This window comes from Centrocercus urophasianus, unplaced genomic scaffold (assembly GCF_019232065.1).
Source record: "Centrocercus urophasianus isolate 14NV4802_14NV808 unplaced genomic scaffold, USGS_Curo_1.0 seq_28, whole genome shotgun sequence".
NCBI classification, from domain to species: domain Eukaryota; kingdom Metazoa; phylum Chordata; class Aves; order Galliformes; family Phasianidae; genus Centrocercus; species Centrocercus urophasianus.
Window position 1 is genome coordinate 7066912 of NW_024884844.1, and position 20028 is coordinate 7086939.

Sequence of the window (20028 nt, forward strand, 5' to 3'; positions counted from 1 at the left end):
ACTGGATACTCTAGATGAGAGGGAAGCACTTCTGCTTTCTTTGCTCCCTGCAGGCTGCTATGAAGACAAATCCCAGTGTTTGCTCTTACCAAACGTCTGCATCTATGTCTATTCGTACTCCTCTTTGAGTGAACTGTGTGTAAATATATATAAACAAATAAACAAATATAGAAAAATAATTGGCTTTCTAGCATGACAATATGGCAGATTTCCAATATATTTGCTTATGAAACAGTTACAGATATGAAAGTGAATACAAAAGTTCATTTACATGCGTGCATGTTTTAGATACTGACTTACACATTAGTTGCATTCTAAAGTTGTGACAGCAGAATAAGAATCAGGAAGTGAGAAGACATCTTTTATTGTGAGAATCCGGGAGAGGGAAGGATAAACATCTTTTATCTCCACTCTCATATTATTCTATATACTCTGTATGTACTCTGTATGTACTATGGAGATGTCGGGCCTTTTACTGTTTCACATGAAAAACTGTAGCAGAGGAATAATGCCCCTATAAAACATTATTTTCTCATTATTCCTTCACATCTTTCAGATGGTGCCAAGTAGCACCACAAGGTGCTTCACAAAGGGCTAGCAATATCTAACCTTTACCACTCGAAATCTTAAAGTTACCTTTGATACCAGGACCCATTCATTGCATTTCACTAAGCAATTAAGTGACAAAGCAACTTCTGTGCTCAGCAACGCCTTGCTTCCACTCCTAAATGTCCATGCTCTTTACAGCTCTCAAAAGCTATAAGAAATACACCCAATCTTTTATAAAAATATATTTTTATCTGTTTGCCCAAATGGCATTCTCCACTTCCTTTTTTTTTTTGAGATGCAGAAAAATTATTTCATACTGAGTATCATTTTTGAAACCAGAGAGCACACATTTAGCACTTATCATCTCCAACTCTATTTTTAAATGAAGGGGCACTTAATAATAGAAGATGGAAATTAGATCTGTAGAATACTTTCAGAGAAGTTAATCATTCAGTTTTTTTGAGTTTAATAATTCAGATGGAAAGGCAAAGAATAGCTAAAGGGCTGGAAGTTGTGTTGAGTGACATAGTTTAGTGGGAGCTATTGGGAATAGGTGAACGTTTGGACTGGATGATCTTTTAGGTCTTTTCCAACCTTGGTGATTCTATGATTCTATGATTCTATACTTTTTACAATGCTGGTTTGAGAAATTTAAGAGCAAATTCAATGTCTAGCAGTAGATTACTGAAGAATATAGTTTCACTAAACTATCAGGTAATTGATTCTTACGTGAAGAGAAATATTATATTTCTTCTGTTAAACAGAGATCCTAAAAAACAGAATCAGTTTAGGTAGAAAAAATAAAAGAAGCAAAGAGCTTTTTCAAGTATGCTAGTAAGTCTTCCATATAATTTCATAACAGCATCTAACCATTTAGTATATTTTATCTAAGAAGTTTCCCAGATGAAATCTAAAATTATGGATAGAAATATTTGGAAAAGAAAATAGATTCACAGAATCTTAAGAGTATCCTGAATTGGAAAATACCCACACGTATCATCCAGCCCAACTCTTGGCTTCAAAAAGGATCACCAGGAATCCAACTCATAGTTCTGAGAGCAGTGTTCAAATGCTCTTTAAATTCTGTCAGGTTGGGGCTGTGACCACTGCCCTGTGGAGCCTGTTCCAAGTGCCGAAACAACTTCCCAGTGGGTTTTTAAAATAACAATGATCATACTATCATACTTAAGTTTAATATCATATTAAAATGTTCTTGTTTATTTCTAGTTTTCAAAATAAATTGAAGATGACATATTCCTCTCAGTTTTACTGCCATTTGCCTCATTAGCATCACGAGCAAAAGGAAAGATGAAATAAAACCTTGACATTTCCATATGTCATTTTAAGTTACTTACACTAAAATACTTCAAGTCCAAAGATCAAAAGACTTTGAAAGTAAAAACAAATTAAATATATTTATTTAAGACTTACTTAAGTAGTGTTAATTAAGCTTCTACTTGGCTCACGAACACTGAGATATTTTCTTCCTCATTTGCAAACATCGGATTTTTGCCAGGAGGGGGTGCCAAGTACCGACAGCATTTATTATGCACAAACACAAACGTATCCCAGAAAGTTACCCACATTTTTACAGAAATGTTGTTTTGAACTTCGATAGAACAAATTGTAAATGAAGCTTTTAGCAAATCCTGGTTCTTAAAGAATCTGCTCAGCAAGGCATGTGTCCAGCACAGTCCCACTAACTCCTTATTTACCAAAATTAGCTTTGTGGTTAAATGGCAAACAATATAACATCAGAAAACTTTTTTTTTTTTTTTTTTTTTTTTCTTCCTGCAGTATCAACTAAAACAGTATTCTAACACAATAAATAAATAAGGCAGTAAGGAATTGTCACAAGTCCAAAAGGTGGCTTTCATTTTGGCGGGGCTATAAATGCTGATAAGAAGAGAAGATAAAATGGATTTCCAAGCAGTACAGCTTTGACAATGCTGAATGACAATAAAGCAGGGGGTTCTTGAATTAGTGTGTTTATTTTTGATAATAAAATCAAGTTTGTCTCTGTTTTGTTAACGAGTTTCCTTTTGTCTGGTTTTACATAGTTTTAATATAAAGTGAGGTCCTTTTCCTTTAGTTTTTCTTCTTTCTCTCATTTTCTTTTTGTAAATACTTCAGCTACAAGATACACAGAAATAGTATTTAGATCTAGCACACTTTTAACACATTCAAAAGACTGTATTTTAAAGAATTTGACCTCGGAAACAGTCCTCAAAAATAACAGCTATATGACATTAAAATGCATAAACTCATTAGACAAAAGTGTGCCTCTTCAGTTATGATTATCCTTTCCAATATTGGAACAAGAGGGAAAATTTGTTCTCTAATATTTTATACATTTTCCAAAATTTGATGAGAGCAACTTGAACCCACAGTTCAGCTGCAGTCAACAAATCATTCATTGTGTGTAAAAGATAAGAGATAATTCTACACAATGAGGAGTTAAATTGTGTTAAAGCATAATAAAAGCTCATCTTCAGTTCTACCATTTAATAATGCTTTCCTGTTGATGGCATCAATTTTTGATGAAGAAAGATATCAAGCTTCTACAAAGTTATTTATTTTTTAGTATTCTAGAGGGCTAAACCATATGCTTTATTTCTGCCATTTTAAAATATGGATTTATTTACAAATAAGCATTCATACATAACTAAATCTACCATTATTTATGCTTATCCAACAGTTCCTTTCACAATCACATAGTATATCATAAGAATAATAAGCTCAGTTCAATAAATAACATAAAATACCTACTGTAAATACAAAGGCAAAGTGATTTAGATGGATAGAAGTGAATAGAAAGAACGTCATATAAAATAAACATGTGCCACCTAGAGTGAAATTAAGGTGTCAACTATGTAAAACTTTTTCTTAAAAGATCAGACAAACTGAAGACCTTCTAGCCGCACGTCACTGATTGCTACTTTAAGTAATCTTTCTGGTGACAGACAATAAAAACCATCCATATTGCATCAAGTGCTCTGGAGGAACACTGTATCTCTCATAGGAAACTGTGTATTTTGGAAATAGATTATACATTCAGTCTTCTAATATGTCTCACTGAATAAACAGAGACAGCTTTCTCCTGCTGTCCAGTGCTCCCAACCCTGCCTCCATGCCAGGTGCAGCATGGAGTCATTTGCTACAAAGTACTGGAGCAGACATTGAATAAGAATAGGGTATTTTGAAAACAGCAACATTCTCCTCCTTGGTAAGGCCTTCCTGCCACATGTAGGATGTCTTTCTCAGACACATGTGGTGAGTTCTCTAATCAAGTAAACAAGAGATAGATAAATATTGATGAAATCAGTTAGGTATTTACTTGTGCTGCTTTATGTTCCCTGGAATTATTTGGCTAAACTTCATGTTCAGCAAATATGACAAACACTTAACAACTACATAAAAAAAATCCCTAACATATCACGATACACAGAAATAGTATTTAGATCTAGCACAGTTTTAACACATTCAAAAGACTGTATTTTAAAGAATATGACCTTGGAAACAGTCCTCAAAAATAACAGCTATGTGACATTAAAATGCATAAACTCATTAGACAAAAGTTTGCTCTCCCAAAAGGCAGTTTTAATCTTACACTAAAATGTCATGACTCAAACAGCAGATGTTTCTCTGAGCTTTTCTCTTAATCTTTACAGAATCCACTACTCTAGCTAAAGAGCAAGAAACAGTTGATTCAACTGCACGTGTTATCCCAAACTATTTCATCAAGGACCAGTCATAGCACCAAGTTAGTGAAAACTGGAATGGTTCTACTCTTTTTCATTTCAGAGGTCTACCTCAACATGAATGCTGAAGTTCAAGGGTAATTTGACAATGCACATCTGTCATTTAGAAACCACCTTTTGCCATATAAATAGCTTCAAGAGAACACTCTTATGAAAGATTCTCATAAAAGTGACCCTAAGTATGCTGCCATTGCAAGTTTACATCTATATAGCAATACCTGGTATCATCGAGAGTGCACAGATTTTGTGTTTTAATCAGAGATAGAAATTTCTGATTCTGCAGACCATATGGCACCATGAAGCCTCAGAATCAGGAAAAGATATTTTTAAAGCATGACATTAACTTTACTAGGACATTAAAAAGAAAAACAATATTATCTTCATCAAAGTATAAATTATGATTTTTCAATTTTGCATGATTTAGACGGGACCTAAAAAGACTGGTTACTTTCTTTCTTTTTCCAGTTCTGAGACTTAATAGGATACAATCTCTGCTTGTATGTAAAGTTATTCATACCTATTTCCAGTATGACAACCTAGGTAAAACAGATCCAGTGTTATTCTGATTTCTTATTTTCTTCTGAAGCTTTTGATAGTTAAGTCTGTCCCTGTCCTTAAGACAAACCTCAGGAAAACAAAAAATTCACATCTCAGTAATCACCGCATGTACTTCTAGTTGCACTTAGAGTAGAGAATAGCACAGAAAAAGTCTTACAAACAGCAATTAATTTAAAATGGTTCTTAATTCTGCTCTGTTTTGCAAATGCATCACCATTCTGTTACAACCTGCACAGCCCGCTGCATTCCATGAACCATCTCATAAATAATTTACATATTTGTTACCATCAATTCTGTCACCATGCTCTCATTATTGGTAAATTAATGTGGTCAATTATTAAAGCATATCAAACATACCAATTTTTTTTCCTTCCTGACTCCACTTACTTGATACAGTGCTTTCCAACCAGAACCATTTTTTATGTTCCCACCACCCTGATGAATAAGCAAGACACTGAACTTACAAACTATCTACATAAACAAGACACACATTCAAAGAGGCTCTCAGATCAGGCAGGTTAGCATTAATTATTTTATTGGATTGTTACCTCAAAGATATGTGAATTCTCTACTCAGAGAGTAGAAGCTTAGAGGTTTTTATAAGTCTTCCTCTTGTCTTCATCTACCATCAGTTTAAAATCAACAGTGTTTCAAAAATCACTATTTTTTACTTCTCATATTGGGATTGGTCACAAAGAGTGATTTATGTTCATAAAACATGATAAAACTTTTGATAGAAAACATTATACAAAACAGTATTTTTGTTTTTACTACTATGAATTAAATGCAGCACAAATTACCTTGGCAGTAGCACTCTTAATGAAAAATAATTGATTGGATTTATCATATCCACTTTTGAATGTTAAGCCTCTTGCTACCGTACACAGTTTTCATTGATCGTGCAGTTAAAAACTTTACTTTCAATTTTGCTGTTCTCATAGTCATGGCCATAAACATGCCTATCATAAGAATTACTTGGGTGCATATTTAGACGAAAGTTTGACTCTTTCAATAAATACAAAATTAAAGACTTTTCTTATTAGGAAAAAAAAAGCTCAAACAACAACAAGAAGAAAACAACTAAAAAACAAAGAAACAAAGTAAGACATATTACTTTTTATGAAAATTAAAACATCCCCAAAGACCTGGAACAAAAATATACTAACATCCAGTATACAGTTAATGCAGCTTCTAGGTAAAAGCCATGTAACGAAAGTGACCTTAAGGTTTTTAATTTTTGTTTTTACTTCTGTCTAGAGAAAATAAATTATTAAACTGCTTCTCATAGCATTTTGAATGACTGTGCTTACCAGTTGCTGCCCTTGGACACCCCATGCCGCATACTGTAATACTGAATCCTCTACTTCTGGAGGGTTTAACTCCCAAACTTCCCTTGAAAAGAAAGTAAAGATTTTTACTTGAATACTTTGGCATTGCTTTATTTATAGATTTAGTGACAATGACATCAAATTGAAAGAACAGTTTTTCCTACCGTGTGTGAATGTTGTAAATCACGTATGAAGCTGTATAAGAATAATGAAAAACCTGTGACAGAAAAGAAAACATAGGGATTACAACTACAAATACTGAACCAAAGGCTGACTACTATAAAGATCCCAGGAAGCCAGTATTCTCTGGACAGGATAGAAAAACAGAGTTAACACATTTTCTTATGCTGCTGTCTTCATTTTGCTGTACTAAAATGAAAAAGATTGTCATTTAAGTGAAAAATATAACAGCTGAAGTACTTGGAGCCACAAGATCCATGCAGAGAAACAGTACAGTACATCGTATAACATGCCCAACCACCAAGTCAAAGGGCAAAAACCTACTAAATCAAAGCAGATTATTGTATGTTTTCTCTCCTGTCAAACATTACTCTGTTATATAGTACTATACAATACATATATATAAGTATATATATATATAAGTATACATATATAAGTACACTACAGTATTTGTAGTCAGTAATAGACGTCTTCTGGGCTTCTATTTATATACATAGTAGACTGCCTGCTTACATAATATAATGTTTAAGTTAAGCTGATCAAAGAGACATAAACAGTTGAATCATCATCATGGTTTCTGCACAGGGCACATACTGCAAGATGTTACCCAAAGGGGCACTTGCACACAGCTGTTGAAGGGGACAGTCTCAGAGTGATGGGGAATTGGTCTTTTGTCTTTCCAGGAAAAGGAGAAGTGTATCACGAAATACCTCGAGAGTTGAGAAGAGTTTGTAACAGAGTATCTTCGAAGTTACAGCACAAAATTTTTTCAACAAAAAAACTAAACTAGCAAGTCATTTTTTTAATAGAAATATGCTATAACAGCAAGAGGGAGACTTCATATTTCATTTGAAACTCTCCTAATAAAATTTCTATCTAAATGTTAATGTAGAGATATTAATGTCTTTGGCATTAATAGTATTGATGCTTTGAAAGAAGTCCACAACACAAGAAAATCATTATAATGAAGTCACTTTCAAAAGGGATGTTGATGTTTTCCTTGAATTACTCATATCTGCTATAAGTAAAAAGTTTCAGAAAGTTTCCAAATTCGTCCTGCTTGCAATAGCCATAAACCAAAACATAATCATAATTTAAATCAAAAAAAAAAAGGAGAGAGTGAGTGTAGGAAATCTTATTTTTTTTTAAGCCTGGCATACAAGATAAGCACTGCACTGCTGGGAGGCTCTTGCAGGCTAACCTCCAGCTAGCAGCATCACTCTTAGAACCTCCACTATTTTGTTAAAGCCATCTTGCATGGAGCTGTATGAGCTACTGCGACTGTATCATCTGATCCCTAACACATAACATCTGGCACCACAACTGGCACCATACAGGAGTCTAGCTGTAGGCACCGAGCCTGGCACTAAACAAAGAGATTTATCAGCCATCCTCAAAGTATCAGGATCAGATGTTCCCCATTACCACCAGCCACACTCTCTTTGGAAGAGGCACAAACAGGCTTCAGGGATGCTGCCTCACAGCTCCTTCATGTGTGATGTCTACTAATAAAATTTTAAAATCTCGTAATTTCTGATGGAATTTGCAAAGAAACAGACTGACAGCTCAAAAAATAAAACTCAGGCTGCACTGTTTTCTATCACTGCATATTTACAGTGGAGATCTCTTTTTCGGCATTCAAATGTGAAGTGCTGTCATTCCTATGCTGACATGTTCTCAAATATTTCCTCTACTCCATGCCTTCTAACTAGGACAGTATCAAAAGACTAAGGCTAAAGATTTAAACACAGACAGTTAATTACTTCAGTTGATAGAACAACAACAAAAAAGACCTAACATACTTAACTTAGGTGAAACTGAGGAAAAGGAAGAAAGGTCATAGTGATAGATATGTCTTCAAGGTATAGGGAAGGGAATGAACTAATGAATACAGACACCAGAAAGGTTTCCAGGAAGTAGAACAAAGCAGTAGAGCAAGGCCTTAAAATACTGAATGCATTACAATTATTTCTGCACTGATATATCAGTGAAAGAACACAAAGGAAGCAAGAGAACCTGGTAAGACTTAATGATGTAACAGTACACATTAAGGTGGAACACTGCGAGGGTCCTTGCCTCCAAGGCTGGCATGCATTGCTAGGATTCTGGCATATTAGGAATGGTGACAATGGATTTTTAGATAAGATTGATAGCAAACCACTTTCAACAAAACTTTCGTCACAGAATGGCGTAGCTAAATACTATACATACCTACTATTAAGGCTTAGGGGAGATCCGATAGCAGCCTTCCAATACTAAAAGGAGCTTTTAAGCAAGAGGGAAATAAAATTTTCTACATGGATGGATAGTGACAGGACAAGGGTAATGGTTTTAAAGTAACAGAGGGGAAACCTACACTAGTTTTCAGGGGGAAATTCTTCACTGAGAGGGTGATGAGGCCCTGCCACAGGCTGCCCAGTGAAGCTGTGGATGATCCAAACCTGGAAGCATTTACAGCCAGGTTGGATGAGGCCCTAGGCAGCATGATCTTGCGATTTAGCGATTTCGACTCTGCTCACAGCAAGGGAATTTAAAACCGCATGACCTTTGAGATCTCTTCCAAGCCAAGCCATTCTATGATTTCTTTTGAATTCAGTCTTTCATCAAATGAAGGTAGGACTTCATGTGGTGCTACTCAACGCTGAAAAATTTATTTGCATTTGTGTAGGAAAAAAACAACAACAAAATTATAGAACTATATCATAAAGTATCTAAAAGAAAAAGGTGAAAAAAGTACCTTCAAGACAAATGGTTCCAAGTCAAAATATATTGAAATAACAATCTATTATTCAGCTAACAGACAAAAGTAAGAACATATCAAAGAAAAAGAACAAAAATCCAGACTTATCAATCAAGATGTGAACTTTCAGATGACATTGTTCTGAGTTTCATATGTCCTTTATTTTCTATCTTTCAAGGAATGACTCTGCCCTTCTAAGGTGCCTAAAAATGAAATAGTGTCATGAAGCTCAATGTATATAGCCCAGCAAGATGCAAAAAAGTGTTCAATACACTCTTAGCAAGACGCATTCCTGTAATATACGCCAGGAAACATTCAGTTTGCTGTCCTTGGGTAACAAGGACAAGGACCCGTGGAAAACATCTCTTAGCAGAATAGTGCTTGTGCTAAAAAGCTCCCAGGGAAACCTTGCCAGCAGTATTTCCACAGGATGATGAGGGCCCTCAGCTTCACAGAAATGGAGGCGGACTGATGACTTCAGAATCTTGCAGCACTACCACCACAAAATGCCAAATACCTCAATGTATCCCACATCCATTTCCTACGCTATAAAAAACATCTGAAATAACACAATTGCTTTATTTAGAGCAATAATGATGCCTCTTTGCTAGCATGGTTTTTTGCAACGTAGTGAACAGATTGTCTTCTATTTTTGTTTTAACCCATGGAGATACCCATAATAAGAACCAGCCTGTGGTTTTCAGCTCTTTGTAATCTACTTTGTAAATTCTCCTTTCAGATTCTAATCGGACTTTTCATGGGGCATAATGGTACTCAGACTGAGCAAGAACAATAGAAAATAACTTCATACATAGATACATTTCATAATGTATGAAATATACATTTTAGCATCTGCAGTGTTCTTCCAATTATTTCAAAGTTTACTATTCAGATGGAATATGTCTCTAACACACAATATTCCTGCAGTAGATATGTATTTATTTGTACTGAATCTAGCAAATAGCAAGAAGACTACTGGGAAGCCATGCCTGTCTCATTATTTTATTTTTTAAAAAAAGAATATTATAAAGTAATGGGAAAATTAGAATATGCATAATCTAAAAGTGATGGCCTCAAAACACACCGACACATGAAGAGAAAGCTTCTCAGTTAAGGTTCCAAACCATAAAGGTATCAGTGAGATACCACATTTTTTATGGGTTCGTTTACACTTCTGATTGTCTCTAAAATAATCTGGGATTACAAGAGAGTATTGTCCTGAATGAAAACATACTACATTATTTTCCTAAGAATTAAAAGAATGAATCAGTTATAAACACAATGATCAGCCTTAGTTGCAGAAAAATTTAACTGCTCCAATATCTTGCATGACTCCCAAATAAAATTATTCATAAAAAGAGAAAGAAGAAACTGCTTTTTCTTCCTTTGCAGGCAGAGAAGGCAGTTATTAGGCAGTTCAAAGCCGACAGATTCCAGTGTGAAAAATTTTGCGTAGCTGAAAGTTAATCTGTTTTTTTTCTGATTACATCAATTGGTCTCATAAAAAGATATCACCTCTTCTCACAGATCCTGTCTCACCTCTTCAGGTAATCTATAACAAGTGTTACTGAAAAACAAACGTTCCTGAGCCCAAGTGAAAAACAATAACGACAACAGCAACAAAACCTATCTAAAACTAACAATAGTATTTCTTCATTAATAGCCTTTTAAGAACATATCATAAGACATCTGTGAATCAAGAAATCACAGGGTGAGGACACACCAAACCAGTGAAACAAACAGAAATACACCTTGCAATGCTTTCACTTGTTCATTCATCCATGGCCTTTCTCAGTTTTTAAGATGATATGTAATATCATCTAAGATGATATGTAGTGCCCACCAAGGCATTTCAAAATCATGCCTACCCATTCTTCTGTTGAATAGAGAGGAGGAATGGGTAGGCATGATTTCAAAATGCCTTATTGGGTGCCAGACAAAGGAGCAGATGGCTGCTGTACACAGCTTGAGGAATAGCAACATGAGTAGGATTTTGCCTTCATCCTCTTTCCTACAGTTAAATTCAGCATTTGAATAATTACAGAAAACTCTACTTGTATTCAAAACCAAGCAAAAAGACTTCAACATGGTAAAGCAATTCCAAGGCCACAATTAAGATTCACTAATCTTTATGCAAGGAAATATTCCCACACAACTGTATGTGGAACCTCATTCACAGTTTGAAAACCAAAACTACAATAAAAGCACTAAGCACTCAAAAAAAATCTATTTTATAAATGAAATGCAAATATATATTTTTTTCTTTTTTCCTCTTGTGAGAAAAAAAAGGAGCCTGTACAATAGACAGAACTACAAATAATAAGTGCAAGAAGCAAAGGAAGAATACGACAGAAACACAGTGAAGTATAGATGTACAGGATTGCTACAAACACATTCTGGAGGGATTACTAAAATTAATGTACTGTAGCATTAAGCTTGTGCCACCTCAGCAGGAAGACACACAGCACGCAGACTGAGACCATGGTGATGATGGTGGTTAAATTTGTGCTGCAGATGAAAACAACACATCTACCTGCATGTGATTTCACTTCATTTAAGGGAATTGCCATGAAATGCAGTGCTGCAGGAGTTGCTTATGCTGCAAGGCTGTGGTACAGCTTCTCAAGCATGACACTGCCTTGATTGAGCCACAGCATTTCAGACTGCCAGCAGTATATACACAGATGCAACAACGTACAAATTACAACTAAAATGAGGCTAGATGTCTGTACAACTTACTCTGGTGCAAACGTCAGAAGTACCTTTGTTACTTAATTTTCAGCTAGAATTATATGAACTAGCCTTACCTAGTTACAGTAACACAAGTTACTACATACTGGGATCCACTCTCCATACAAAATCACAGGTTATACAAATTATACAAAATCTATACACGTTATCTAAATAAATTATCTAAATTATCTGAATTATTTCTTCTCTAGCCAGTGGCATTTCACTCCCAGTTCTGCTACTCATACACTATCTTAATTCAGATCTCCAGCAGTGAAAATGAGGAAAGACTTCTAGCAGGTAATTAATATGATACATAAACACTTCAATCTATTGCACATTCAGAAAATACCAAATTACATATGGTCAGATTTCACTCTTTGTAGTAGTGTCTTAAAAGCAACTGAGTGATATCAGGAGAGCTTTAGTCTTTGCTTTGTGTCAACAGGATTCAATGCAGCAACCTTAGGCGCCCCAAAAAATGGATAATTCACTCATATCTCATAAAATGGATATTCACTCATAAACCAAAAGGTGCTATTCCTTGTTTCTTTTTAATGAGCTTTAAGCCTACTTTGCTAGGATTCCAACACAGTAGAAAAAGTATCCAATGTGCTGAGACATAAGTTTCACAAAACAATAAAAATGATGCATTTTTTCCCTTTTGCACAACAAGATGTGTTGGTGTGATTTGTGATGCAGTTAATAAGACGAAATTAGCAGCAGCATGACTATTGCCAGAGTACAGCTGCTGGGAGAATTCTCCATTCCTTCTGCAAATTATCTGTTAAATAATTTAATATCATAATAATATTACTAGGTGAGATCCACTTTCCTTTAAAACTACACTTTCTCTTCTCCATTTGTTCAATCAGGATGACTCCATGTGTTCTCCAACACAGGAGCTGCTAGTACACAAGCTACGCCAAGTTTGAGTTTCATGTAATTGGCTGCTTGAGTGCAAAACAAGTAAAGCTCTGCAGCATCAACTTCAAAGTGCAGATGCACAAAACCAAGAGGGATTAACTTTTACATCACAAATGAAGAGTTTGAATAAAACACTGTATCAGTAACAGAACAACTCTTTTTAATTTATGTTCATTTTTTATAATAATTCAGGCTAACAAAGAGAATTTTGTTACCAGGCCTGGTAACAATTACAGTGGAACCTCAGACTGCAACTTCTGATGCTAAAGCTGACCGCTCAAGTGAATGTTCTCCAGATACAGTTCACAATGTGATTGAATAAAATAGTACGTTCCGTTCTTGGCAGATGAAGCATTTGGTTGATCTTTGCATAGTTTTAGATTCAGCAAGAACTTAAACACAAGTTTAATCAGATGAGGTGATGACCGATTTCATCTGGATTGTATCTGGGGCAGGCAAAGGCACAGAATTTAATTCCTTCATGAACTGTGGATTTGCACCACAATCCAGTAAATCCTTTCAGCATGCCTTAATTATAAATTGCAGCTGATGATACATTACTTCATAGTTCATACACTAGAAACACTTGCTATTATCATCAACCCTGACTTCCTACATGTGAAATGCAGCCAATGATTCTTTAGGATTTGATCAGTATGACAGAAAAACAGAGATTACCAACAGGTTCTTCAATGGGTTTCAGAGCAAGCCCTGAGAAATAACCAACAATTATTGTCTGTAATATTGAGAAAATAATTTCTACACATCTTTGAATCCAATTGCTCCCACTCAGTTTCAGGAAAAAACTGAGCTGGACTAGAAGTCTGGCTAGAACTGATATCTGAATGCTATTTCTATATATATTTTTTTTTTAAGGTAATTTTCAGCCTCTATAGGTGGAATATCTTGTTTCTGAAAGTTCTGCATCTAATTGCAGAGTTAATCTCAACTAGCTTGATGAATTTGCAGCACTGAAGTTAAACAACAAGGTTATAACTATTGAAAGCATCATATTTATTTGTTTCAATCAACAACAACTACTTGTCATGATTGGTAAGAACCACTGTATACCACTGGTAATAATTTATGGCTAGCATTAATACTTCGGGGTATGAAATATTACCAGCTGCAACAACTATTTGTTGCCGAAGTGATATAAATATAAAAGAGATATTTCCAGACATGTAATTTATCTTTTTCGAACAAAAAAGGCACCTCTAAAAAATCTGCTATAGCTATAGCTTCAACCGTTCCATATATAACTTTTCAATAAGATTAATTATCTCTAGAAAAAGACATCTACTGCAGAATGTTAATTAATTCACAATCAAACTCAGTTCACTTAGCCAACAGTAAAATGATACAAACTGCAGTTGAGAGTAACTGCAGAAACAACTTCTGCTTTATCAAGAATTGAGATAGGCCACCCTATATTTGGATATGCAACTCAATCCCTTTTCAATATATAATTTCAGATGAGTAAATTATTCAAAAAAAGAATGCTTTGCATTACTACTTCTGAAAGCCTCATATATCTCTGCCATTTGAAATTCTATTAGTTACACTATCATGTAAAATGCTTCCTGAGTCTTGTATGAGATGACTTACAGAAAAAATTTATATGAATCTTTCCTGCTTTATTCATCAACAGCATTAAAAACCAAGTGTAACTTCACTGAAGTCATTGTAATATGACAGCAAAACTGATGAGCCTCAAGCATAACATGTCTTTTATGTTTATACACGTACACACATATTATTCTTACGCATCATCATATCCAACTTCAGTATGATCAAAAATTTCACCTTACAAATATGTCATTATTTATAGAAATTTTTCATTTGTCTAATTGCCTTATAGGCAGCTTCATAACATGTGTGCATATTCTGACCCAAACTTGCGTAAGGGAAAACGTACTTCTGACAATCCATCCACGAATTTATCTCCATAGAAATATGAGGCCATTGACAGTGCTTACTTCTGGTCAGTGGAGCTGAAGATCCTAATTCTGTCTAAGAAAGATACATACTTAAGCAATTTAATACTTCTCAATACTTCAAATAGTGTGATCTTTCTACAGGTTCCTTCCAGGACATTACGAGTCCCATGTGAAAGGCATCCCTCATGAGAAATTTTACACATCACTAGCTGTTGAAAGCAGAACTGCATCAAGCCTCCTTTGAGTGTTTGTGAAGGTTTAATTTAATTTACTCTTTCAGAAGAAAGAAATGTGGTGATGATATTTACAAAAATGTGCACTAGCTGATTCAAGTGAAACATGCTCAAATAAATAAGAAAGAAAAAAAAAAAAGAGTCTAAAGAGTCTAAAGTCATATGACATATAAGATGTCATGTCCAGTTTCTGATCACAAAACTGAGTTGAAGATGCCAACAAATAATAAGGACGCAAATGGAGATCAAGGCATACAGTAGGACAATTTTGAAGAAAAGATTACAGTCCCTATCTAATTTTTATTTCTCCAACTGACTCTGGCAGCATTAAGTCAGCAGGTACTCTGTTTGCTCACAAATAACACTGGAGATGAAGAGACCCTATGAACTCAAGAAATGCTAAATATTTCAATGCCTTATTTCTCCAGGGCTTTTTTGTTGTTTGGGAAGTGACTGATAGATATTTTTTTAAAAAACTTTTTTTCATCCTTTTCCTTTATGAAACATTATTTTCAGATCTTTTGTTTTATTTTAATATAGAAACTTTTTCACTTGCTCTTGATGTTAAATATTTTTTAGATAACTATTTTCTGCTCTGATGATACAGTCACAGGACATAACAGACCACTTATTAAGCTACATCAGCTATTTGCTCTTATTTAGCAATTGCAAAGCTGCTTTTTCCTGTTTTTGTTTGCTGTCACATAAGACAGGATCAACATTAATGGTGTATACAGCAATGGCTACTGATGCTGTTTCCACCAGAATTTCTGAAGCTTAATTTCTTCATTAGCACTACACATCTCCCTTCCATTGCCTTCAGGCAGCATAGCTTGGATCCTGTCTTGATAACCCAGCTGATAAAATACAAGATAGTTTGCTTCCTGTTCCACATGTGCTTCTCCTAATACATTTAAGAGGTTATTGGCAACAACCTAATGCCTTGTCAAAACAGAAAAAAGCAACTCCTAAACTTCTCTTTAGGAGAACAGATATCTGCATTTTATTAATCTGTGCTAGCTGGTACAGAATATGAAAAAAACAAAACAAAACAAAAACAAAAAACAGGGCACAGACACTTCAGCACAACTGATTGCACAGATGGTGTGGCTTGTGCTAAAGTAGCTCTCCCGAGAATTAATTCTGTTGTGCTGATAGACCTTTTCTCCTTTGTCTTTCAATTTTTCATAATTTTGTTGATATTTATAGAATTCCCCATCTGTCAACACAATAGCTTTCCTATTTCCATCGAGACATCAGTTTCAAGTATTTCATTAAAGCCCTGATCTGATAATGCTTATCAAAGATTTACAATGCAGTGCATCATGCTCACAAACTGACCAACTCCATGGTAGTTTCTTATCACTCTCCACAGCAGCAAACAATACCAGTTTCCAACTGTTGTAGGACACCTTTTCCTGTTACATATAATCTCAGGTAGCTATCTTGAGTGCAAAGCTGTTTTCCATGATTAGCCTTCTCTCTCATTTTCTTTTTATGTTCAAATGGTGCCAGTGATACCTGACACTGAACATGTATCTATGTAAATACTATTGAGCTATTTCTTCTAGAAGACACTTCTACACAGAAGGCACTGCAACATATTGTGCATGGAACTGCATTAATAAACAGTATGGAATTAATTATCTAAAATATCAATTCTTAATGCAAAAAATCACAGAAAAATCAGAATGACAATCAGTAAACTAAGTCTCAAGACAGAATTGAACTGCTCATTAAGTATTCCAGAGATATTGGTTTAACCATGTCTTGTCTCTACAAGCCTTCTAACAAAGTAATTTCAGTTTTTATCTTTATAATTAGAAAGTTTTATATTCAATCTAATCCATATCTGGTAGGCTACAGACTAATCATTTTCCTACTAAAAGAGCATGCAAAAAGAGAAGTTTATCACCTTACTATTTGCAGAAACCTTTTACTTGTTTGAAGACTTACAGCCCCATCCTTTCCATGTTGAGGCGAAGGAAACACAATTCTTTCAGGTCTTAACCTAAATAATGCTTCCAAGACTTCACATCCAACAAAATATATATATCATTATACACTGAAATGTGATTCATTTTTCTTAAGGAGTATTATTTATGCGTTCAATCTGTTAACTGCTGTAATCCCACACTTTATTTTTTTTTGTTATTATTTTTACAATACTGTTGTCTACAATACATTATCTAGTAAGCACTTATTTACTGTTTTACTCCAGCTTAAATGTAGCAGCTTGCCTCTGTGGTTACTAAATTATATTGTACTTATTCAAAACATTTTTCCAATTTGTTCACATAGCTTTGAATTCTAACATTGTAAGAGACAATTGGCTTCCAGTAACCCAGTTTGGTACAATCCACAAGTTTACATCAGTTTATTCCCTATCCTGTTATCTAAATCATCAAGCAAAATTTTTAATCTGAACTTTTTGCTATTCTCTCCTCCCTTTTCAGCTCACCTCTTCTATTTGCTGCACCATCACACTCCATGCCCTGGCAGCCACCTATTGCTGTTTTTAAAATGCTGCACTGGTGAAGGCCCCTCAGTGCTCTCCCTACCAGCTGCCATCAGCAGAGCCCTCTTCCTGCCTCCAAGGACTTTCCGATACTCTGCACCTGAGATCCATCCATATGCAGAGAGGGACCTGGGTGTCCTAATGGACAACAGGATGGCCATGAGCCAGCAGTGTGCCCTCATGGCCAAAAAGGCCAATGGCATCCTGGGGTGCATTAAAAAGAGCATGGCCAGCAGGTCGAGGGAGGTGATCCTCCCCCTCTACTCTGCCCTGGTGAGGCCTCATTTGGAGTACTGCGTCCAGTTCTGGGCTCCCCAGTACAAAAAAGACAGGAACATCTTGGAAAGAGTCCGGCAGAGGGCCACAAAAATGGTGAAGGGCCTTGAGCATCTCTCCTATGAAGAAAGGCTGAGTGAACTGAGTCTATTTAGCCTTGAGAAAAAACGACTGAGAGGGGATCTAATCCAGGTTTATAAATATCTGAGGTGTGGGGGCCATAGTGGTGAGGCCAGTCTCTTTTCAGTGGTACGTGGAGACAGGACAAGGAGAAATGGACATAAGCTGCAGCATAGGAAGTTTCGCACGAATGTGTACAAGAACTTCTTTATGGTGAGGGTGATGGAGCACTGTAACAGGCTGCCCAGGGGGGTTGTGGAGTCTCCTTCTCTGGAGATGTTCAAGTCTCACCTGGACGCCTGCCTGTGCGACCTGGTTTATGGAACCTGCTTTGGCAGGGGGGTTTGTCTCGATGATCTCTAGAGGTCCCTTTCAATCCCTACAATTCTGTGATTCTGTGATCCATCCCCACTGTGCCAAGGGCTCATGGCTTCCCTGGGGCAAGGACTCAAAGGCCTAACTGATTCTAAGCTGGATTCACAGTAATATTTTTCTGGGCTGCTTTCAAGCCATGTAACTTACAGTGGGAAGAACGGGAAGAATTCATTTCCATAAATAACAGTATCTTCCTTTGTCAGTCCTTCCAAGAGAAGAAACTGACCTGTTCTTGGAGAGGTATTTTTTTGGAATAATGAAGAACGCAGAACTGTATCCCACAGTTCAGTAAACACATACAACCTCAGTACGTCAACGCTTTGTGCAGCTTTTTTATGTATTGACTTTAAAGTATAGCAACTAATGAGAGAAAAACATTAGAGGCCTTTTCAGATAGAGAAGTTCTGTCTCATAAAAAATGTAATGAAGTCAGATTTAAATACAGATAACCTTGGGGTTATATAGTCTGAGTTCTTCTAAATGTGCTGTGCTCTGATAATACCTGACATTTAGAGAAACATCTCCAGCTGTTATGCAATCAAGTTGATAATTTTACAGAATTAAATGCACTCAGAGTGTGAAGTTTTACACAAAGAGCTGGAAGAAAAATGGAGAAAATATGCTAAAGAAAAGGTCTCTGAAAATGCTGTTTCTGCTGTTGTTTCATACTGCTACAAGAACCAATCTGCATTCAATTTCAAGTTGGAAGGGCCTCCAGACTTCAAAAATAAAGAAAGCAGGTACATCCATCTCCTTATTCTTCTGTAAGAGGAACAATTTCATTTCAAATGTATTTAAACATTTTACAAAGGTGCAGAACTTAGACTACTTTAAAAGTCTCTTCCAACCTGAACACGTCTGCCAGCCCATGGCTCAGAGCCCAACTAAATGAGATTCCAGATTTGCCCTGGGCAGAGCAGGAAACTCATTTTTCCACTGAGAAAACGGGAACTGCATATATGAATACTCTCAAAGAAAGGCCAATGTGGATTGAAGAGGGATTTCTACATACACATATGTACATATTCAAATCACCACATATTCATTCTGCAGTCCTTCTTCAGACAAAGTCAGCTACAGAACAGTCATATTACTTCCACTCAAATGATGTAATACCTTTATACAAGTTTCCATTTGATTCTGGGTACATGTGAAAATTAAGATATGAACTTCTATAGAAAAAAAAGAAGAGAAAATTCAATATTATATACATACATAATATTCCATCTTCTAAGAGTGAAACTTTGCTGGTAGCAGAAAAACTGAAATTGATGCTTCAACTTTGTTGATTCCATACTTATTAAATCGGCCATTACATAAAGCAGCCACTGCATATCCTTATGATCTCAGGAAATCAAAGAGAAAGATTTGGAATTGCTGAATTAAAGTTATCCATAGTAATGTAGCATACGCTCCATGAAAGGAATATGCAAAAACATGCAAACATTCAGTGTTTTACAGTATTACTGTGATATCTGTGCCTAGGATGGATGTTTGGCTTTGTTGTGAATTGAAAGTGTCTTAAATCAAACAATAAATTCCAAGAAAACACTATTTAACTAAGGGTCTAGGCTCAGGTATGGTCTAACTCTACTCTGCAACAGGAAAGGTGGAAAACAGTACCATATATGCATAAAAACATGGGCAGTGCCTGGTATATCCATACCAATATACAGAGTGCCTATGTACAAACCAGATGTACTCCTTTACAAATAACTATTGCTTTGCAAGTCCAATGCACACCAGTAATTAAAGTGGAAACTGGCTTGGGTTGGAGGGGACCTTAAAACCCA

The 20028-nt window shown here is 35.6% G+C and overlaps 1 protein-coding gene across 1 annotated transcript in view; it reads right to left on the reverse strand.

Moving 5' to 3' along the window:
- Nucleotides 1-20028, reverse strand: part of DPP10 (dipeptidyl peptidase like 10) — a 187963-nt gene that overhangs the window by 49593 nt on the left and 118342 nt on the right. Inside the window, exons 6-7 of the mRNA XM_042827227.1 lie at nt 6361-6413; nt 6179-6260 (exon numbers count right to left, since the gene is read on the reverse strand). Coding sequence (XP_042683161.1) covers nt 6179-6260; nt 6361-6413 — 135 coding nt within the window. The remainder of the gene's footprint in view (nt 1-6178; nt 6261-6360; nt 6414-20028) is intronic.